We start from the raw sequence: 23,471 nt of genomic DNA, 5'->3' as shown, positions 1-23,471 counted from the left end.
CATCCTCCTCCTCCTCACCCCGAGAAGGGCTGGGCCCCACCGCCTCGGCCGCCCTCACCGCGGGAGAGGGGTCCCCAGCTGAGCCCCCCTCCAGCGCCCCGCGGTCGGGACTGCGTGTGGGGGCGCAGCCCCGCCCGGCGACGGCCCCCCGGCGGGTGCGGGGGCGGCGGGGGAGGGGTGGAGAGCGCGGCCACTCCCCCCCACCCCCTCGCCCAGCGGCCGCCTGGAAGTTAGGGTAGAAGTTCGGGAGGGAAAAAAAAAGTTCTGGTTGGCGGCACCGCTCCGTGGCAGCTGAAAGCGGGCGGGCAGGAGTCGGGAGGGGTGCAGGCGGGCGCGCAAGGAGGGGCGACGGGCGAGTCGAGGCGTGAGGCGGCTGCGGGCCGCGCGTGGCGGGGGTCTGGGGCAGGGTGGGCAGTGTCCCCCGCGCCGGGCGCCCCGCAAGCGGGAGGCGGTGCGGGCGGGCGCGCGCAGGAAGCCTCTGCGCGGTGCAGGCTGCCTCGGTCGGATACGGTGCGGGCGGGCTCAGGAGGGGCGGAGCCGGCGGCGGAGAGTGATTCGGGCGGGCGTAACTGCGAACTTTTGTTTGGTGTGTGGTGTGAGTTAGTTTCCGCCGCCGGGACAGAGGCGCCGGCCGGGCTGGGCCGGGCTTGGGGAAGCGCCACACGGGCAGAGTTGTTTTGCCAGTTGTTGCGGCCGGGTCGGTTTCCCTGACGAGGGGCGAGAAAGTCACCGGCGACAGCAGGACCGAGCCGCGGCCCGGGGAGCGGGGCATGCGGGGCTGGGAATCCGGGCTCTGAGCCGCCGAGCCCCGCCAGGGAAGCGCCGGTGGGGGGGGGGGGTCCCGACGGAGCCATGGATCCCGGGCAGCCTCAACCTCAGCAGCCGCCGCAGGCAGCGCAGACCCCCGCCTCGCAGCAGCAGCAGCCGCCGCCGCCGCAGCCCCCGGGCGCGGTGTCGGGGGCCCCGGCCGGCGCGGCGCAGCCCCCAGGAGCGGGACCCCCTCCGGCGGGGCACCAGATCGTCCATGTGCGGGGCGACTCGGAGACCGACTTGGAGGCGCTCTTCAACGCCGTGATGAACCCCAAAGGCGCCAACGTGCCGCACACGCTGCCCATGCGGCTGCGGAAGCTGCCCGACTCCTTTTTCAAGCCGCCCGAGCCCAAGGCCCACTCCCGCCAGGTGAGGGGGGCGGCGGGGGACATGGGGACGGAGGGAGGGGGTCGCCGCGGGGGGCGGCCCGGCTGGGCCGTGCGCTCGCACCCCCCCTTCCCGGCCCGCCGCCGCCGAGCTCCTCCCGGGGGAGGTGTGTGGGGGAGGGGGCCGGGGCGGGAATCCGCCCTCCGTGAGGCTGAGCGGGGCGGGGGGCGCCTGGCCGGGGTGCGCGGTGCCTCTGTTACTCCCCCGTTTTGCGGGGAGCCCGCCCTCCTCCTCCTCCTCCTCCTCCTCTCGCCCCCCCGCAGGGGCGGGAGCGCCGCGCGGCCCCTCTGCTCCCGCGCCTCGGGGCGCTGAGGGCGGCCGGCGCCGCGGCGGGAGGGCGGGCGGTTGGCCCCAGCCCGGTCTCCGGCGGGGCCTCGGGCTCCACATCCGCTCCTCGGCGAGACCCGCGGCCGCGCTCTCGGCCTCGCCGGGAAGGCGGTGGGGGAGGGGGAGGAGCCCCAAGAACTTGTGTGACAAGGCTCCGCTTGGGAGACAGGGCGGATTTCGCGTTGGGGGTCAAATCCTCCTGCGTGGCGCGGCTGCCCGTCCGCTGAGGGGGGTGATGGGCTGGTGCCAAACTTCCCCCCCCCCCCCACCCCGTCCAACAACATGGATGTAGCTGTTCCACCATTTCATCGCTGCGCGGGGTTGGGTAGGATTAACCCCCTCACGCACACACACAGACGTTTCAGCAGTGAATTCCCTCTGCCACCCTTCAGGTCCGACGCCGTCGAGGGCCCGCGGGGCCAACCGGCCGCGCCCCGGGCAGGGGACGCGGCGGGGCCGGGGGCTGCCGGATCTCGGCGGGGCCGGCCCGGGGCGGGATGCGGGGCAGAGCCGACCCAGGGCCTCCGCAGCCTTTGGTCTTCAAGCAGAGAGGGACTTTGGTGCCAAGAGACAAGTGTTGCTGCAAATACAGCGGCAAGTTAATGTTTAGGCTGCTGTTACCAACTTTTGGGAAGGAGTCTGTGCCTGCTCGAGTGTTTTATTAAGTAATCAACTTTGTTGCTAAGCTGTAAAGTAGGTTTTATTATTGGCTATTGTCACTTTATCTGTGTGGCCGGCAGGAGTGAAACTGGCTCAGTGTGCTGGTGCCTGGTACTCCGGTTGTTAAGGGTCTGTCAACGTTTCCATTATTAAACTTCTGGTTTGAAGGATTTATAACTTGGCTTGGGAAGCACACTCCAGGCTGAACCTTGGCACGTACTCTCTCGGCCTAGGAGTTAATTCATTTTCCAAATACTCGAAAAATCAGTCTGGCCTTCATACTGCAAGGCTGAAAAGAAAATAGAAAGGGGTGGGGCCGAGTTGCTTCTGGAGTTTTGCTGGCTTCTGGCTTGCAGACCTTTAATAACTTACTGAAAGCCAGCGAGGAATAAGGTCATTATGTATAGTTTTTTTATAAGTTGTGCAAATCTTATCACAGTTCCATTGCGCACAGCTGTGAGCTGGTATATGTTCAGCTGACACTTAGTGCTGTGTCTTGTTAAATACAGTAACTGCAGTTAACTAGCTATCGTGTTTGAAACGCGTTTAACGTGTGTGACGTTCATACAGCTTGTACTTTTAAGCTCAGCGTTATCTTGTGTAGGTTACTCTTCATCTGTAATGCGCATGTAGTGGGGTCACTGTTCCTTGTGCCAGTCGGTGGTTCCTAAAACAGAAACTTGAAATCCAGCTAAAGCCAGAGAATCATCTCCTTCAGTGTGGACTGTCTTTTAAAATAAGACTGTTTTCATTTTCCGTTTTGTTTAGTTGTGCCATAAAAATACTCTGCTTAACAGAAAAGGTCTTTAAGTCTCTCTAGTTCTCCCTGTTTCTCAAGAAATAAAATACCTCAAACTCAGTTGATTTGCAACTTGTATTTTTTTGTTTAAATCTAATTGTAAGCTAATTCGTTTCCAGTTTAATGTGTGAAACTTCACGTGTGCTTGCATACAGATGTAGTGAAACAGAGTTGTCAGTCCCCATAAAAGAATATAAATGGGGCCTTGTGTGTGGTGCAATACCTTGTGTAGGGAGGTGTGGCGAGGGCTGGTGCATGCATCTTATTGGAGGTGCCCATGTTGTTCTAGTCTATCTGCAAAATCAATTAATTGGCAAATATATTAAAACATCCGTATTACTTTAATCCGATTCTTAGAGCTGCTTTTTCTGTTTCGCAGTGGACACGTGTTTACTACTGGCAAAGAAGTTCTGTGTACTTGTGACTGGTCACTCTGGTGAATGGTTTTGTGAGTCATTTCTGATTGACTGGTTCAACAGTTTGCTGAAGTTCTGCTTTGGGTAAAGCATGGGCAGACTCTTTATGAGCTCCCAATACCCTTAAAGTGCGGTTTGTGTGCGTGTTAGGAGATTTTGTGTTCAGTCTTGTTGTAAAGGGTTTTTTTTTATGGTTGAGTTCAGGAGTCTTCCTCGGTTGGAACTCAGTGCTGTTGGTCGGCATTTAATTGTTGCTTTTCTCCTTGTGTAATCATTTAAACCCCTGCAGAGGGTGTATGTGTGGGTGTCCTTGCAGCCCCCGCATCCCCATTTCAAAAGGAGAGTGGGAAATTAACTCCTCCAGCAGAAAGTGGGTGCGATGGTAATGAGTGGGTGCAGTCCAGTAATGAAGGATGCAATATGCTGTATGAGGTCTGCTGACTGCAGGCATGTGTTTTCTTAACCCTGCACCAAGGAGTAAGAACTTCAGTTTACAAAATAAAACTAAGAGCACTTATAGTTAGTATTTCTTGACTTAAACAAGGGCTTTTGTGATGTTAATGAACCAACTGACTTGGAGGCTGTCTTGGATGGTAACAACTGTAAAATAAGCAGAACTTTAGAATGACTGACTTATGAATTTCTTCTGAAAGATTCATTTAAAGTAAAATGTCTTCTGACAGCTGCGTTTCTGCTGAAATATAAGAATCTTAATGGAAACAATTTCACTCCTGGCAGGCCAGCACCGATGCAGGGACAGCAGGAGCCCTGACCCCTCAGCATGTGCGTGCTCATTCCTCTCCAGCATCGCTGCAGCTGGGAGCTGTTTCTCCAGGGACACTTACACCCTCTGGAGTAGTGACTGGACCTGGAGCTCCATCTTCTCAACATCTCCGCCAGTCTTCCTTTGAGATCCCTGATGATGTACCTTTGCCACCAGGTTGGGAGATGGCTAAGACACCATCTGGACAGAGATACTTTCTTAAGTAAGTGAAACCTGATTTCAGTTGGCTGTACTTCTGGCATTTTTTTGTTGGGTGTTTTTTTAGTTGGTGTGTTTGTGGTTTGTTTGGTTTTTTTTTTCTTTACAATTTTTGAATTTTAGTTAATGTCTTTGTGTTTAAAATACATATTTTTTTAAAATGTTTTAAGTAGGTGATCCTACCACTTCAGTATTTCTCTCAGATCAAACTACCTGCTGTTTCTGAAAACTGTATAGTACTCAGTGAATATTTATCCTTTCTTAATCTTAACTGAAGAATGTTATCCATTATATTCTATACTGAAAATCAGTGAAATGCACGTAGTGATTTTTAAACAATGTGACTTTTGGATTTGCTAAATCTTACCAGAGTTCTCATGGAGGTCAAAATGCATTTTACTTAGTTTTTATTAAATAAATGTAAAACTATAGAGTAACTTTAGAAACTATTGTAGTGAGAATGTATCAGGACTTCTTATTTTTTTTTAATAAGGACAATTGTGTTAAGTATGCAATCAGATCATTTTTGCCTACTCTCTACTCCGGAGGAAATTAATGGATGTATTTGATTGCAGTACTTGGGTCTGTAACTCTTAACTCATCTGCATCCCCTGCAGTGAAAGGGAAATTGCAGAACTTCTAACATTGTTTCTTGTTCCTCAGCTGTAGTTTTTTCACACAGTGAAATTAGTATCACCTTTTCCATAACTGAAGGGAGGTTACACATGCCAGCCATCTGACACCTAATCCATCAGGGAGCATTTTCTTTTATGCTGCGTAGTTTTCTAAAACAGCAGGAGCTTGTCCTTCTTTCTGAAAGTGTGCCCACTAAGACACATAATTGGCTCTCAAATATTTTGACTATATTTTGGAGATTTTATTTAACTGCAAGTCTCTAAATAACCCATTGTACGTCATTTTCAGAGTTGGGCAAGGGGAGAGGCAGTGCGGCGTATTATTTATGTAAAACTTTTTTCAGCCAAGAAAAACATCTTTATCCTTACCTTTCTTGCTAAAACATTAATACATGCATTTGATTTAAGTAGTTGAGTTTGTGGCTTCAAAAAGAAATTTACATTGTCTGCAAGGAAAATGGAACTTGCAGAACTTCTTAAAGCTGTTTCTTGTTCCTATAGCGATGGTGTTTCCGTACAGAGAAATCGGTGTCACTTTTTTTAACTGAAAAGAGGTTACAGCAGTTGTCTGACACTATTTGAGCCTGAAGGTTCCTTTTTGAAAACAGTCATTCCGTACTAGGGATGCGAAAATGAACATGAGCTATAGATCTTGAAGATGTGATATTTTCTTTAGTGAAGTTTAACAAATCAGTGCATTCTAGAATGTGAGCTTTTCAGTGGGCACAAAGAGATTTTTTTTTTTTCTTTTTTTTTTTTTTTTAACCAAGTTTATGCCATTTGAGGACTGTAGCTCATTGGTCCTTGAGGAAAGCAAAGACTGAGTTTTGAAATGAAAAGCAAACTTTGTTTTGACTGTGCTAGTGAGAGCTCTTAAAGAGTAGCTTATGAGCCATGAAAAATAGTTGATTTTTAAGTTTTACTGTCACAAGTGTTTGTTTTTGATAATGCTGTCAATTTTATAGAAAACAGAGCAGTTTAAGAGATGAAAAATGTCTTCGCTCTTATAATTGATTTTTTTAAAAAATTATGCTCATGCAGGTGAAATAAGAATGAAAGATTTGTTCTCGGAAAGCTTTTCTGGAGTTTTATTATTACCACAAAAAAAAAAAATCTTTTCCTTTTTTTCTGCAAGTTTTTTTTGTCCTTTCTTGGTGTCCTGGTATCCATTTCAAAGGATCAGGTTTCAGCAAGAACAATAAAGAGCCTGAGACTGGAAAGTACACACAAGTCTGGCAAACTCATCTGCATGAGCAAGATCGTTTGTTCTCAAGCAGACATCCAAAGTAAATGATTGAAAGAGCTGCTAGCTGTGAAGGATGTGTCTTGAAGGGGAAAGGAGTGGAAACAAACCAGGTTGTTAGGAAGAAAAATAAAGGCTGTACTTTTTGAACCTCTCCCTGCTGGGTCACATGCTGACCTTGGGAGATTTTAAACAGCTTAATGGGCTGTTTTCTTTCGGCTTTCCTTGAGTGATGCTGTGGTATGGGCGAGTCTAAGGAGGACAGTTCTGCAGGCTCTGTTCACACTTTGAAGAACATTTGGAGTTCCTAAAAGGCTGTTCAATACTATCTACAGGTGAGAACCACCAGCTTCATTGGAATGACTTCATTGGAGTTCGTGAAGATCTGTAAAAAACACTAGCAAAAAAAGTACTAGCAAAATGTTTGCTTTCTGTGTTTAGGAAATCAAAAGAAACATAAACATTATTTTTGAGTAGCAAGTTTGTATTTCAGAAACTTCTTTTTCGGTGTTCAGAGTGATCAGTTCTATTTCATACGTGCAAGCCTGTTAAAACTTGTATCCTGTCTGGTTATACCTTAAGCATTTGCTTGAAGCATGTGTGCTGAGGTTCTTGATACTAAATACATTTAACGTGATTCTTTCTACCATATGCAGATTTTTGGTGTCTCTTCCAAGTATTCAGCTTTTTTGTTGGATTGGCTGCGTTGCTCTTTGTTTCCATTTGCTCTGTTCTGTAGCTGCTCCATGAACAGTCTGGTAATCAGGCTCTAGAAAGATCTTTGCAGAATAGGTAACAGTATTAGATTTTTTCCAGATGTCAGTAAGCCTTATGGTTATAGTTATCATAATATACTACAGTGCAAACAGAATAATATAAAATAGGGTACTGCGCTTAATACCGTCTGGAATACAGTCACTTCCACTAATCAATGGGTCAAGACTGCAAGCGCAGTAGTTTGCGCAAAGAGGTAAAAATAGTGAGTATGGGAGAGAAAATACTTGTCTCTATGTATTGATACCTGCACAGAGTTATTTGGCCAGCTTTTTTATATACACACCACACATGTATCCATACGTACTAAAGGAGGATGAGAGTGGTAGTGTAGGGTCTGAACCAGAACTACTCTTGTAAATCAGTCTGTCGTCTAGATAAATAAACCCTTTTATGTATGAATGCCCAGTGCATGATTTGCCACAATTCCACTCATTAGCGTTCATCTCGCTGTTACCAGTAGGACTCCTCTGAGTATAATTTTTCATTAGTGAAAATGCAGATTACTTTGGCCAGTGAGTTAAGACATGCTTGCTATACAGCTGGTAAAACTAACACACTTTTTAACTTGAACTGCTACTTAGATAGAACTCATAAGTTAAGACTTGCCTGGTTAGTAAGTGGTCACGGCTGAGTCATCTCAGCATTGCTGAGCGGTAGCTTTAGCCCATTCTTAAACATGCAGTAAAAGAGACTCGCTTGGTTTGTGTGGTGATGTCAACTGCATTGCTTTTTAACCGCTTCCTGTCAGCCAGCTGCTGGTTGACATTTCAGTGAACTACGGAGAAAGCTAGGGGATCGCTCTCTAGGCAAAAGATAATGTGCCATGGGAGTAGCAGATAACAACTCGCAGAAACAAGAAGGTTTTGCTCGATTTTAGAATTATTCTTGTATGGTTTTAACTTAGTGTTACGCTTTTGTTACAAAGCTTGAGTAATACCATTTCTCATTTTGTAGTGCAAGGAGAAGTTAACTGTCCAGCAAACAAGTCTTGTAATTATTTTTCCTACAGGAAGTAGTTCTTGCAAGCAGTTTATCAACAACTTCCTATTTTTTTCTGTGAAGTGTTGAATGACTTCCTGAAGGAGGCCAAGGTGGTTTTTGTTAGTATCTGTGGGTGTGTTTGAGGTGTTTACCCATCTGGCAGAAACCTTAAAAACAGATTGCTATTACACATTTCTTTTGTGCTCTATAGAGGGGTATGGCTTTCGATGTTGTGAAACCACATTGTTTTAAGATAACATGGAAGTTTGTTGCTATACTTTTTTTTTTTATAATTTTTTTTGCCTGTCACACATGAAAAGTACCAAGCAATGCTGTTAAATTTCTCTCGCATCCCGTTTTTGCCCCTGACTGGAACGTCCCACTACAGCAGTATCATCCGCTTCCTTCCTCCTCACCCCGCCAAAGTAATCTTAGTCTTCCAGGGCAGATGAAGTTTATTGGAAGAACTGCTGCCTTGGTTGCATATTTTATTGAATACTTTAATTTACTGGAGAAATGCCTATTCAGAATCATCAGTTAATGTGAGTTCTTGTGTTTATGGTTCTATAGTTCAGGCTAGTTTGTCATTAAAAGAGCTGTATTGTTGGAAACCAAAACTGCAACTGCTGCTTTTGATGAGTTTGTCACTTTTTCACACTTTGTTCTAAAAAGCAGTTGAAGATGGTTCCATTTGCTAAATTTTATTTGTGACGTGTCAGATCAGTTTCATTTTTGATTATTTCTGACTATTTATGAAAATATTGATAAGATTGATGATCTAAAAAAGAAAAATGCCATGAGATTTGTGCAGGGGAAGATGAGTGGTGTCAGTTTCAGAACATAGCTGGAGAAAAGAAGGGTTAGTTGAAATGCTTTTAGAGTCAAGCATGCTATGGTATGTTTTTGGCAACTGAAGATTTTTTTATTTTTTTTGTATTGCAAAACAGAGTACTGCTAAGTGTGTATCTTTTCTTCTCACTCTTACTTGAGGAATCTCATGAAAGAACAATGATACAAACTACTTTGAATTTGCAACAATTTTACTAAAGATTTCTGTGTCTTTTAAAAGAATAGAGGAAGAATAAGGGCAAACCTGCCTTATTGAGACTGAACTGGGAGGAGAATGAAAGTACATCTTCAGCCCGCTGAATTCACAGAACTTGCAGCCAGTTTAGTGGGTGGGCATCAGTGAAAGCAGTGGCACGTGGTGCTTTTCTTGTGTTTAGTTTTGTTTTGCTTAAGAAAAATTGCAAATGATTACATCCATGCATTCAGTACCCTGCCATACAGGGTAATTTTATTTGAAAACCAGCTTAATAGATGGGAATTCAGGTAAAGCAAAACCAAACCCTCTGGTTTTCATTAATGTATTTTCCTTTTATTTTTAAGCATATTGGCATTTATTATCTTCAGAAGAAAATAGAATTGGAAAAAAGTATAGTATCTGTGGCCATTATTTGTAAGCTCATAATTAAATTGCCTCTGAGGATTTTCTTTTTTCTTTACTTTTTTTTCTTTTTTTTTTAAAAATCAGCTGTTGATCTGTACCTTTCTTCCTCTCACAGATTTTTCCTTTCAGTATATCTCTCTTAAAAATAATCTTTGTGCTTTATAGTGCCTGGTTTGCTGCCTATTGCAATCTTTCCGTAAACTCTAAAAAGCACTGAATTAAACCTCTACTGAGAGCTTCTAATACCATAGGGGAGCACGTGCCAGCTGTAGAAAATATAATGCAAATGTAATTCTTACAAATCTAAATTGGATCTGAGTATAATGCAATGGAGAGAGAAAGCAATGGCATACAGCAGTAGCTGTTGAGAACAGTGGTGTAGCTTTGGTTTATAGGCTTTAAATGCGTAATACTGTTCTATAGCAATGCTTTCCTATCTCCTGAATCAAATTTGAGGTAAGTTTTATCTTAATGTGGTCTGAAAACTTAGTATTATGTTGAAAGCTATAATTGTGACAGAGATATTTATGTACTAGTCCTTTATAATTAGAGCTCTTAGAATCTCTCTCATCTAATAAGAGGAGGCTTCTGATACAAGTTTAATCAGAATTTCATGTTGAAAAAAAGATGCTTCTACAATTTTGCTTATTAAATGTTTTGTCAGGTACTATTTAGTTAAAAGTAGTAGCATCAAGCTCTGTGGGAGCAGTTACACCGCTACGGAACCACTTCTGTTTTCTCAGGTCTTGACCTCTCCTAAAGACAAACAAGGATTTGGTATAAATCAAGATGAGTGTCTTCTGGACTCTCCTATCCTTCTACCTTTCTTCTTGTGTATGTTGAAGATGGCAAAGAATTATAGCTGTGTTTTTTTTAGTAGTCATCTGGTTTGTAGCATAGGGTAATCTGTAAGCCATCAGTCACATCATGGAAATTCCTACTTGATAGAAACCAGTAAAATAATATGAGGATGTTAATTTGAAAGTTCTCATGAAAGTAATACAGGCACTACTATCCCACTAGTTTTTGCAAAAAATACTTCTAATGGGTAAATGCAGTTGAACTGATCAGTGGCATATGTGGGTAAAATTATACCTACTTTTACAAGATTCATCTCTTACTGTCTTTCCTCTTCTCAAAATGAAAAAAAATCAGTAGCTTTACAATTCCAAATATAAAACCTCTGTTTATAGTTTGCTCAGTTTCCCTCTGCAATTGTGGCACAACAGCTGCAAATTTTTAAAAGCTGACACAGAGCAAACAAACTGGATTTTTTGCTCAGTTTATCTATTTTTACAGTAGACTTCCAGAGAAAGTAACTTATTAGCACTGGGAATGCTGAAATATTTAACTGCGGGTCCTAAATTGGGTCATATGTAAAATTAAAGCAGAGTTCCTAGCTTGCTCCCAAATAAACACTTTCCTGTATCAGACGTAAGCACTTACTGGATGACACCCAGGAGAGCAAGGTGTGTTACTTGGGGTTGAGATACAGGATTAACTGTTAAAACGAGTCTGATATTAACTACAAGCAATTCCTGTCAGGCTCTGGATTAAGACTACACACTTCCCCTTGCGGCCAACTGAAGGAAAAAAACCCAAAAATGAGGTAAACAGCAATAGAGAACTGTCAGCCAAAACTAGAGATGTTTCTCTTCTTTTTATATGTGGCCAGACCACTGCATGTGTTTATCTTCATAGCTGGGAACAAATTCAGATGATGTAATTAGATTTAGTTTAATGTTTTGAAACTGATAGCTACTCCGTTCTCTTAATTTTGTGTCCTTGTATTTTTATGAATTTCAACATATTTGCATTTATTGTTTGTACAGTCCAAACATATTAATGCAGTAAAAGTCATTAATGATGGAACTCCCTATGTTTCACTATATGTGTAAACAGTATCCCCTCTTTTACGGTGTGGGGTTGGTTTGTTTGTTTGTTTTTCCCCTTAAAAAACCAGCATATGATTATGTAAACCCTAATATTTAAATGACTCAATTTTTCTTGTAAATTCTAAAGAAAATTACACTTGATTGAACGTAGGAAATTTACAGGGGATTTCTGTGAGTAGCAGTCCTCTGGCAGGTGCCCCTAGGACATGGTCAGGATACCACGTAGGTGACCCAAGAAAGACAGAATTGTCTGTAAGGGAAATTTGACAGCCTGGAGGTTGGCATAATGTGAAACAAAATTATTGGGAGGAGGCTATGTACTGTAACGTTGACAGATAGATGCCATGTAATGGCAGGACATACTCTCAGAAACAACTTGCTAAACTTTGTTTTGAAATAAGATTGTATTGGCAAATTTACCAGGTAAACTATATTTTTTTGTTAAGCATTTAGGTAGGAATCTATAGCGTGGGGGAAATTTGTCTTTATTATGAAAATGGTACTTAACAGCTATTTTTTGGTAAGTAAAACTGGAGTTTTATTTGGAGAACAGGAGTATTTGAAAGGCGTGACTTGGCTGCATCACAGTTTCATGGTCTCCTGAAGTACTACTTTTCTGGGATTAACCATGCTGGTGTTTTATTTGGCTTTTAACTAAGTTACTTCAGGTAGTGTTTCAGGCAAGTATAGCTAGGTTTTCTGAATTGCCGGTTAAGTCAAGCTAATAATACAAAGCTGCCTTGTAAAGTAAGACTTTTACCAGTATACTGCCTGTCAGTCATGCCAGTTGCTGTGGGAACAAAGCTGCCTTGAAAACAGTCTTGGACTTTGCTTTAATTTCACTAATGAGACTTTGCTGCGTCATAGTGAAAGACCAGATCCTTTTTGTTGAGTCTGACATGCTGTTTGGTAACTTAGATCAGTGTTAGTGGTTAAGTTTAGTTATTGATTATTACATTGAGATTGTGAAGCCAGTTTTTTTTCTGCTGATCTGCTTTATAGGAATGTCAAGTAAAGGTCATTTACTATTGCTAGTTCATCTCCAGTGGGTTCTGATTTATGGAGAGCTTTGTTAGAAGTCTGTCTGCATTACATGAGTTCATTTAAATAATGTTAGTGCTTTAAGGATGCCTTTCCCTTTCTAATTACCTGTTTTAACTGAAATGTTCAGTAAACTTTTTGCCTTTTCCGGATATGTGGTAAAATTAGACATTTATGACGTAAGAAAACATCTGAAAGCAAAGAAGCATAGGTTGTATAGGCAAAATGGAATTATTTGGGTAGAGGAAAGAAACAGAGCTCATTCACAGGTATATTTTCTCATAGGATCTCACTTTTCAAGATCTTTTTTTTTCTGATTTGTTGTTCCTATTTGAAAAGCTTGGTTGGCAACTCCTCTGCAGCTACTTTTGTTCCAACATTTATATAGTCTCTTCAGAATGGTGAGAAACAGAGTTCTTTCCATATTTACTAACTATGTTGATGGTATAGTTAATACAGTTGGTAGACCTAAATATCCAATGCACACGTAATTCAGTAGTGATTTTTATTTTTTTATTTACAAAACCTTTGTCATTGTCAGAGTAACCAGCTTTGCATGAGTTAAGGATATGAAATGAGATATATTTAAAAAGGTGTAACCTAACATATAAAAGGCTGTCGCAAAGAAAACATGAAAGTACTTGAAAGGATGTTCTATGCTCTACCTTGTAGGCCATTTTTATATATATATGAAAAACATGTTTGTAGAAAAAAAGGTAATACCGTGCTTTAATTGGAGTTTAGGTGTCCATTGACTTCTGTGCTGGTCTTCAGGTCAGGATGAGTTATACTTGTTTAACAACAAACAGTTTTAAATACTTCCAGTCTTCAGTAAAAATAGTTAATAGCACGTTCCATGGTTACAGGGCTTTGTATGCATGAGCCTGACAAAGCTAAAAACTGTCTGCATTCTAGTTTATGTATGGATAAATTTTTGAGAGCTTTTTGTTATGCTGCTGTTGACATAATTATATGTTTGTTATCATCAGTGTAGAGCCATGTTTTGTTTTCTTACCCTCAGTCCCTAAACACATGCACTTTTAATTTCCATCTGTGTATGTCACCTAAACTCTTCTAGCCAGTGAGTTGAGTTTAACATTTGGACTGAAGTAAGTGTTCACTTCCGTAACTGCTCTGTCAGGTTTTCCCTTTTTACGGGAATTCTATTCTGAAACTAAAGCAGACCTACAGTATTGTGACCAAACAATTACTGGGTGACAGAGGATAGGAACTTTCAGATTTGTAGTATTAGGAGAACTGTTACGATCTGTATGCTTGTGCACTTTTCTTTTGTCTTTTTTTTTTTTTTACCGTAATGACTAATAACTGGAAAAAACGTTTCACAATATCCTTGTAATTTAGTCACTGGCTAGGCTTAAGGAGGAGAAAATGTGAAACAGACCTTAGCGTAAACAGTTAGTTAAAAATTAACATTTTAGCATCCCTATTAACAAGGTCAAAGGAAGTCTTAATTATATTCTTTTACAAAATAGTTTGCAATTCAAATTTGTGCCCGTTTTTTTTCTTATGCTGTTGGATGGGTCTTGGCATGATCAGCTTTGTATTATAGAGATTTGTTGAGGAACTTGGACAGTTCATTGTTTTCTTAATGAATTAAATGTCAGTTGTACGTGGTAATGTCTCCAGGAAAAATGAATTTTAATTCAGTTTCCATAGTTGTGGTACCCATTGTCCAACTTCTGCTTTTAAGGTTGCTTTGGAATAGGGAGGGGGGAAGCAGAAGGGAGACTTTTCTTCTGGTGCAACTATTTGTGTGGCTTTTGCTCAGGGCTACAGCTTGAATCCTGTTTATGCTGTGATGGTGAGCAACTCTGAGATTGCGTGTGAACTTTAATCGATTCCTCTACTCTGCCATCCTCTTGGAGTGGTAGACCCTGGCCTGTACCAAGTTTTGCCCTTTTCAAATGATCTCAAATGCTTGCTCCGTGAAACGAAAGGGGGAGGATTTTAAGTGCTTTCTAAGCCAAGGTAACGGCTAACTTTCCACATGGTTCAGGGAGTTGCATTAAAGAGAAATTTGCTGCCTTTGTAATGGATACATTTTATTTAAGTAAATTTTATGGTGAGAAGTCGTTTATCCTCACAAGAAGCCACTGAGCTCTTTTTTTTTTGGTGCACGCAGAACAAGTTTGTTTGTATGGAATTTATCTGAAATGCAGGAGATTCTGGTGCAGATGCTTCTTGTTTTGCTAGGATCTGCACGTAATTTCCTTGTAACTTTGTAAAGCTCTTTATATGAAAGATGTAAGCAAACTTACTGTTTTCGTAATGCAGGACACTTTAACCTCATGAGTAGCTGAAATAGCTAGCTTCTGTCCAGTTTCTACAGACAAATACATTTGATCTGTATTGTCCTTACCTGCAGTTGTGATGGGAAGTTACGAGAGCTTAAAATACTAACCGTTACGTACTCACTGCTGATTAAGATATTCCAACCCCACCTACCAGATGCAGGTAGATATGCATATACTTCGTCTCTTTTCGTTCAGTTGAACTGCAAGATACACCTTCTATAAAAGAAGTAGATGCAGATGTTCTTTCATTGTATAGTATGCTGTTCAGTTCTTGACTTCCAGCTAAAAATCTGTCTGTTTTGCAGGCTGCTGAAAAATAAGTAAGATGCTAATTCTTGTAAGCAATTACTTTATCAAACTGATGAGTCCAAAAAGAAAAAGTTTTATTAAACGAACATATACAAACTGCAGTGCAGTAGCAACTAGTGCTGTCACATAAAACAGTCTTTTTCACTTGCACTTCACTGGGACTGGTAGCTTTTCATTTAGGTTAGTGTATCACTTGCATACCATTCAAGGCAATATTTTTTACTGAAGGGAAAACGTTTGTCAAATATTAGGCTGTTTAGCTCATGCTCCTGCCCAGCATTTTAGATTAGCTCAGGATTTCCTAATTGTTACCTCTCTAGTGGATCCTACTGAACCAATATTGGAATTTGGTGGACATAGCAAGGCTGAATAGCAGAATCAGATTATGATGTTGTGTTGGTTCATATAGATATCTCTGTGTGATACATCAAAGATATACTTAAAATGATTAGGTGAAGGAAAAAGTTCACAAGATGATGTGGTTTTGAAGTGGAGATAAAAATCAGGAATACTGACAATAGGGGTGCGGCACAAGTGGTGATACTCTTCTCCCTAAGTCTTCATCTGCTGATCTTGATAAGATGTTCAGTTTTAAAACCTAGCAATGCTGAGCCCTGCAAGCTTTGCTCTTGTAAGAGACCTTGTTAGCAGCGTCTCTTTGAACTGCCTATACTGATTTAAACCAAGTGCCTGTCCAGATCAGTAACTTGTTGCCAGTAGTTGTTGTGAGCAAATTTCTTGGAAAGACTAAGAACAGGGCAAGCATATGTGATACTCTCTCCGAGAACTCTCCCAGCTTCCAACTGTCCTCCAAGATTTGTGCTGCCTGCCCTTGAGGCCATAGAAACTTTTAGCATATGCTGCATACTTTGGCAAGGAGTCTCTTCTATCCACTGCATGAAGAAACACCTTTGTTCTGTTGAAGCTTGGCTCCCATCAGCTTTGTTCAGTGGTGCCTGGTTCTTATTTTGGAAGTGGTGATGAACAGCTGATGCATGTTTGATCTGCCCAGGATCGATACCTTTTCCTCTGGAAATTATGTCTTTTGAAACTTGAAGAGTCCTAACCTGCTGGGTCTTCCTCAGGTAGGAACTTTTCTCAGTGACCCCCGCAGCCCTTCTGTAAGCCTTTTCCACTTTTTGTTGTTGTTTAGATGAAAGGTTAAGAATGTTTTACAACATCTACCATTCTGAACCTTTCATTAAAAAAAAGAAACAACTCAAAAAAAAAAAAAAAGAAACCAACCAAAAAACCCACCCCCAATTTATTCCATCTGCTGCTTGTCCTTTCGCTCTGTATACTTTTTTTTTTTTTTTTTTTTTTTTTTCTCCCCACTTCTTTGCAGTTAGCAGTCGACCAAGAGTAAGTTTGTGTCATTGGGAAACTTTGTGGTGCTGCTGCTCTTTTTCTTGCATGGATCCTAGTGTATAGACTCCTGTGGATGCTGACCAGAGAAGAACTACTGTTGCAAAAGCTTCTGATTTCTCCCTCCTGTGCTGTGTTTTGTTTTGGTTTTAAATTTCTTACTGGTAATTGTTTGTTCATGTCATATCAGGACTTGTCCTTATCCTGCAGCTGCTTTTTGTTTTGATTTGTTGTTTTTTTTTTCCTGGGAAAAAAAAAAACACACACACAAAAAAAAAAACAGAACAAAAAAAACCCACCAGAAAACCAAAATGAAACCAAAACCCAACACTTGCTGTTCCTAATCAGATTGTCTAGTCATTGCTTTCTGGAACTTAATGCCTACTATGACTGCTGTGTCTCCAGAAGATGAGTCTTCTGCATGAACTTTGGGATGCAAATACTTCTGTTGGTGCTTTCACGTTGAAAGGGGAAGGTCGTCTGCACTTGCTTCCGGCTTGTGTCTGGGAGCTGCTCCAGCAAAACATAAGTATGCTGGTGTGATAAAATGATGCCTGTGTATGTCATTGAAAAAAAATATCCACATGAAATTCGTCTCTAGAATAAAATATCTACCTTGTGGCTGATACTACACATGTATGTAGGTTTTTAATTGAATGGAACATTAGAGAAGCAAGCAGTGCCAGAGTATTTGGAAGCCAGGTTATGTTTCTTCATATACTCAGTTCCAGCAATGCTGAAATAATGTTGATCTCAACCTTGCTTTGGAACTGTCATTTCATATTTGCTTTTAAGTTTAGTTACAAAATAGCTTCTGTCAATACAGTGCCTTACTTCCTAGTATCGCAGTAGCAGATGCTTACACCCTGTTTTTCTGTGTTGTGCAGTGTGTCTACATATCACGACAGTTCAGTAAGCAAAAGAAAAGTATTTGGCTTTCCAGATTTGTGAGGTTTTTTTTTTTAAGATTGTCAACCAGCTGTAACTAGTTTTTTTTTTTCATATTGAATATGTTGTTTCAAATGTGGCAATCAGTAAATAATCAGATAATAAGGGACAGTTGTCTGAGTCTAAAAAGAACTTCAGTGATTCAGACAGAAGCTTTCTTCTCCTGGCAGTGAAGGTTGATTAATTCTGCATAGGAGCTTCAGGATTGGTAGGATCTTAAGCTTACTGGAAGATTCGAAGAGCCATTAATTTACCAGGTGACCTAGACATGTTTTTTTTCAAAGTTCACAAACACAGCTGCTGGAGATTACCTAGCCAACCTAGTATTTATTGAAGGTTGGTCATCTATCCAGCATTCTGCTGAAAGCACAAGTGTTGCTAAATGTTAATCAGGTCAGAAATGACTGTTTAGCCAAGTTTGGAAAACCTCCAAGGATGGAGATCCCCCAACTTCCTTTCCTCCTGTTAACATGCTTCTTCAGAAAATGGTTCTCTGCAGAAGCAGAACATCTAGTGTAGCTCATCATGGCCAGCTCACATGATTTTTAAATGGGCTGCAGTTTCTGTATTAGGTAAAAAAAAATGAAATTCCATGCTTCAGGTAGGATTTTCTTATGATTAAAAAAAAAAAAAGAAAATAACAATTAAGAAACTTGCTTAGTCTGTTTTATATACATAAGATAGTCATATGTGGTAACATCCCGTGTCCCATCTTACCTTGAATAAGTTGTCCAAATAACCATGCTGTACTCCACAGTCTTCTATGTGTTCAGTAGTTCATACAGGGACTTGCCTTCCTGGAATGCCTGGTTGACATATATCAGTTTTCTAGGTTATTGCTCGCTGTTGTGGTCATATTTATGCAATTACTTTTAACTTGCTTGAAGATCTGACAGATGACTGGATGTGTAACATAATAATCACATTTCAGCTAGCACATGACATAGCTTCTTAAATGATCTATATGCTGTGTGTTAAGTCATAATAGCAGGGAATTCTGTTCAAAATAGAAGAAATTGCTGCTTGTCTAAAAGTCTTCCTCCATATTTGTACTCTTGGTGTTCTGTAATTATGAGTTTCTGAATATGATAGAACAGAGAAGAGAGAACTAGATAGAACTGAGAAAAACATATTTCCATTGGGAAAGCGTGTCTTTTATTTTTAATATACTTTGTCTTTGAAAAAAAGTCTTACAACGCTAACTTCACAGCTGATTCCAGTACTGGGCCTGTAATGCCACATTCACACACAGATACGGTTGTTTCATCAGCAGTGGTACTTGGTCATTTTGAGTCCTACTCCCTGGTTCTTACTGCTACAACTATTCTTAATTTTTCTGTGCAGGTCAGTTGTTGGAGAACTTGTCATGGGCACATGGGATGGGAATAAGGAAACTCATGGGAAGACAGCAGAGCATAATAAGATTAAAGATGTTCTTAGGATAGGTTGGGTTTGAAGAGTCAAAGCAAGATTTGTTTGTATGCTTTGTTTGAGGCAGCCTCTCATAGTTTCATAGTTGTTGCTGTGCTAACATAGTTACTTATGTAGTTATGTCATGAGCCATACCAGTTTCTTTTTTCTGTGATGATATTTTTTTCAGCTATATCAGTTCTCTGACCTAGTTCATGGTGTGATTTGCTTAGAGAAGGAAGCAGAGGGAGATGCTGCATGAGAGTAAATTAAGCCTTAAATCTGTGATGCCACTAGAGAGATAGATGCATGTGGAGTCATTCCAATATACGAATCCAGTTTTACTTTTTAGTCAAAACAAGCCACTACTCTGTAAAGTATGGTTGGTGGATATTCAATAAAATTGTAAACAAAATATTTTGTGTTCTTGGAGCTTTTAAAATAATTTTTACAGCGTTAGTGACTTTTATCAGGACTGCAGTAAATGATGCAATCAATTTTTAAAAAAATTATTTATTTATCCCTCCACATTTATAGTGATATTCTCTTAGAAGATAAAATGCAATTTTGGAGCCAGTAGAACAGTTTTGATTTACTCTTTGGGACGTACCAAATGAGTCTGGGGGTTTAGAGGAGGGACTTGTTGGTTGTGGTTGGTTTTTGGGGGGTTTATTTTAGTTTGCGTATTTCTAGAATCACTGTCAGTACTATTTTCTACAATGTAAAATCGTATTGTTATAATTTCCTGTGGACAAATAGATGGACTCTACATTGCTTTATACTGAGCAGCTTCAGACAGGATTTGATCCATTTGTATTGTCTGCAATAAATATATTTTAGATTTAACTGAGGCCTATTTTTGTTCTCTTTTATCCTGTGACTTAATCAAATAGTATTTTGATCAACCTTATAATGGCTGAGTTAAATGATAAAACTACATTTACAAGAGAGATGATGTAAATATTTTTAAGAGCTGTATTGAAATACTACTTTTTAATTCTTGACTCAAGTTTCTAAGTATTCTTCTGTTGCTAGTTGCAAACAAATTCATTGTGAATATTAAACAGTCATTCTGAGAGTAAGCCAGTAATAAGACATAACACTTATTTTTGTCTTCCTTGAATTCAAAGTCTATTGTGAACCTCCAGAAAAGAGGTCATCTTGGTTTTTCTGTTAATCTCCACCCACATCCTAACACCTATGGCAATGCTCAACAACACTAGCTATTCCTAATCTAAAATTCGGAGAGCTGATCAACTGCAGTCCTCAAGAAAATTTGCTTAAGTCTTCAAAATTTCACTCTTCTAATTATATTTTGAGCTATTTGGTTAAAAAAACAAAACCAAATCAAAAACTTCGTGTTTAAGCTCCTCTAGGTATGAGATCGGTGACTTCTTCTGTTGTGGAATTTGCATTTCCATCCTGTTTATAGAAGCACAGATTTCATTGAATGGAGTAATCTGGAATGTGGTTTAAGATAGTCTGTTCCAGTGTTTTTAACAGAAAATGTCAAGTCTTCTGCTAGGAATATGTAGTACATCAATGGGGGAGAGTGGAAATGGTACAGATAAAATGGTGTAATAAATAATTGGTTTGGATCAGGTTTTTGGGGAGGGTGGTGGTTGTTGGGGTTTTTTGTTTGTTCTTTAGTAAATAAAATCATGGATTAATATGTAGCTTAATATGAACGTCAAAACCAGCAAATAAAATAATGGAGGAAAGCAGTTCTTAATGAGCCATATAGAGGAAAAAAAAAGATATTAAAAAGTGTTGCTGTTTGCCTGGCTTGTAAACTGAAATTGAAGAAGTTTTATTGCAGACATCTGTGTAGAGTTACCACTTTCCTGTTGCATAGAAACCGAACTAGGGTGACACAGTGGTTCTTCCAATCCCACCAATACACATCTGAATTACTTAGAACTGGAAATTAAAAAGACAGAAGAAAGGCGTACTCTGGTGCTGGGTGAGTATAATACTTAGCTGTGGTTGGGTATGCGTTCTTTAGCTGATACTCTGTGGTCTGAGCTTGGTTTTAAAAAGTTCTAACAGTATGTGTAAACTGAGCTTTGCTGCAGTTACAAATTTGATGTGTGAACTAAATTCAGCTGAAGTCAGCAAGGTGTGTCTGTGTGCGTGTGTGGTGGTTTTGTGGTTGGTTTTCTTGGGGTTGTTTTTTGTGGGTGTAGTTTAGTTTTGGGTTTTTTGGACGTTTTTTGTTTGAATTTGGTTGTGAGGTTTGGGGTTTCTTGGTTTGGCTTTTTTTTTTTTTTTTAAAGATAAAAAAATACCTTGGACATTGAATTGAGCTGTCAGACAGTATGAAGTGTTATGCTGTCATGGATAATATGCTAGCAAAGCTGTTTTGGAACCACATTTTGTTAACTTCATATAGAATCTTTTTTTTTTTTTCCCTTTGTAATTTAGCAGAGTGAAAAACCTGTAGCTAAACTGGAAAGTTTGAAATACTGTGCATTTTGAGAAGAGCGTTTGGGAGGAAGACAGCTTGTATTTTTGTCGCTTCATATGTGTGTTTAATTTTTAAGCCTACAAGCACTCTACAGTGTTTCAGCCTATTCAGGCCTCTAACAGGATTTAAAATCTGCACGAAATCAATATCTCAGTATAGACAACTCTTAATGAGGGATCAGAGTATTAATTTTAGTTTAACTGTGTAAATTTTTTACACCTGGTATTCCAAAGTTGCTGTAAGAAAAACATACTGAGCTCAACTTAGGACTGACGTACGAGTGACTTAATATTCTCACGAAACCATTCTCAGTAATAATTTGAAAACATGCTAAAAAAAAAAAAAAGAAAATAATCGCTTTTACAGGAGCAGGGTGATTTAGATCTAAAGTGCAGTCTATTTTTAAGTGGGATGAGTACACTGAAACTAGTGTACTTACGCAGCACAACTCTTAAGTGGTAGGTCTGTTGTGACTGACTATTACTGATCCAGGTAAAATCAGAGTAAGTACTTGTTTGTCCTCAGAAGTTTTCTAAGTACACCTGGGCAAGGAAAAATCTCTGATGTTTTGATGATTTACATCAGTAGAATAAATCACAAAAAGTGCAAGCTTTATTAAGAAAAGGGTAATCACATGATTTTGTTCATAACTGTATCCACACCACAGTTTTGCTTTTTTAGAGGTGTTTTTTTTTTTTTTTTTTGGGTGGTGGTGGTGTTGGTGTTGAACAGCTTGCACCTTCTTGAGGCACGGCTGCCAGCAAAATTGAAGTGTAGAGCAAAGTACAAATTCATACAGCAGGTAATGGGAGAGAGGGCTTATAATAGGGACACTGAAATAAAGGAACTGAAAAATAATGCAGAATTGGCATTTCTTCATTTCTCCTTGTTTTAAAGCAAAGTTGTTCTATAAAAGCAATAAATCAGCTAATTATTTAGGTTAGTTTAAGGTAATGACAGTTTGAAATAATTGTATGCCTCAACAATATGTGGTACTGTGCTTTTCAGTGACCTAGCTAGCATGCTACCACTTCATTTCCTGTAGCCAAAGTAGGCTTGATATAGAAGCTTAAGAGGAGGGATAGGCTTGTTTTGTGCTGTGTTTTTCGCTCAGGCTGTTTTGTTTGTCATAGGCAAACGCAGGATGATGAAGAATAGTGAGTGTCTGACCAACAGGAGCTGATATGGGGATAGGTGCAGATCTGCTAGGAAAGGAATTTGTCATGGTTTATTCTTGGAGGAGTTGGTACTAACAAAGAATTCAAGCCCGTACCATTGTCTGTCTTCAGATATTCTACTAGAAATTTAAAAGTATGAAAAAACTGTGGTATTTTATAAGCTTTCTAAAGGTCAGTGCACTTTTTTTTTTTAATCTCCTCTTCTCTATTCCTTATGTAAATAGTTACTGCAGTTATGGTTTATCTCAAGCACCAGAATAAAAAATGAGGTTGTTCCTTGCTACACACAGCTCCTTTTTGATTTATGACTTGTTCTTCCAGTTGACCAGCTTGGTTTAACTGCTGTGCTGTTTAAAACTAAACTAAACTTTGAATGCTTTAATTAACTTTCCTACTATACAATGATAGAAAAAATATTTTCAGCGTATGTATTAATTATAGAAAGATGCATTAAACTCACCTGTGAGCCTTTTATTTGCCCGTGTATATATATATACACAATCAGATACGTAAATCAAAAGGTGTATGGCTTTATTCTAATCAGAAGTCAGAATTATAACACACAAACACATTTTAAGAAATATATGCCATTAAAATTCTCAGTGTTCAATATAGAATTTCAATGATTGACATATCCTTGGAATGAAATACATAGCAGTGTTAGACACTTTATGTAAATCCAGTCAAGGACTTTGTATAGCATGAAATTTCTGTTCTTTCAAAGTAGAAATTATCAGGTGTGCCTGAGATCTAAAGGTTGTAGTTCTCATTCTGGAAGTTCTTGTATTTGAAGTTACTTCATGTGTTTATAATAGTCTTCACAGAGTAACTGTGCAGCTTAGCCAGTGTGACGAAAATCATAGAGGGAAGAAATCTCAGTTGTAAGTTATGTGCTTTCTTTATACTCTAGGTTGTGACCTGATTTTTCATTCTGGTGGCACTAGGTATGCCATTGGTAGTACTGTCACCCAGTAACAACAGGAGAGAGACAGTAAAAATTAATAACTTTAATTTCCTTTTTTAATACTGCTCTGTATCAAGGTACAAGCTTTTTGATTGTATAGTTAATTGAAGCC

The 23,471-nt window shown here is 40.2% G+C and overlaps 1 protein-coding gene across 4 annotated transcripts in view; it reads left to right on the top strand.

The window, feature by feature from the left end:
- The first annotated feature begins 576 nt into the window (after window positions 1–576).
- Window positions 577–23,471, top strand: part of YAP1 (Yes1 associated transcriptional regulator) — a 91,004-nt gene continuing 68,109 nt past the window's right edge. For all 4 annotated transcript variants that reach the window (XM_086739599.1, XM_086739597.1, XM_086739598.1 and 1 more), the window contains exons 1-2: window positions 577–1,179; window positions 4,138–4,385. In XM_086739599.1, coding sequence (XP_086595725.1) covers window positions 853–1,179; window positions 4,138–4,385 — 575 coding nt within the window. In that variant the 5' untranslated portion in view covers window positions 577–852. The remainder of the gene's footprint in view (window positions 1,180–4,137; window positions 4,386–23,471) is intronic.

Source organism: Chlamydotis macqueenii, chromosome 1 (genome assembly GCF_036417535.1).
Source record: "Chlamydotis macqueenii isolate bChlMac1 chromosome 1, bChlMac1.mat, whole genome shotgun sequence".
NCBI classification, from domain to species: domain Eukaryota; kingdom Metazoa; phylum Chordata; class Aves; order Otidiformes; family Otididae; genus Chlamydotis; species Chlamydotis macqueenii.
This window is presented reverse-complemented; position numbering and strand designations above follow the sequence as displayed.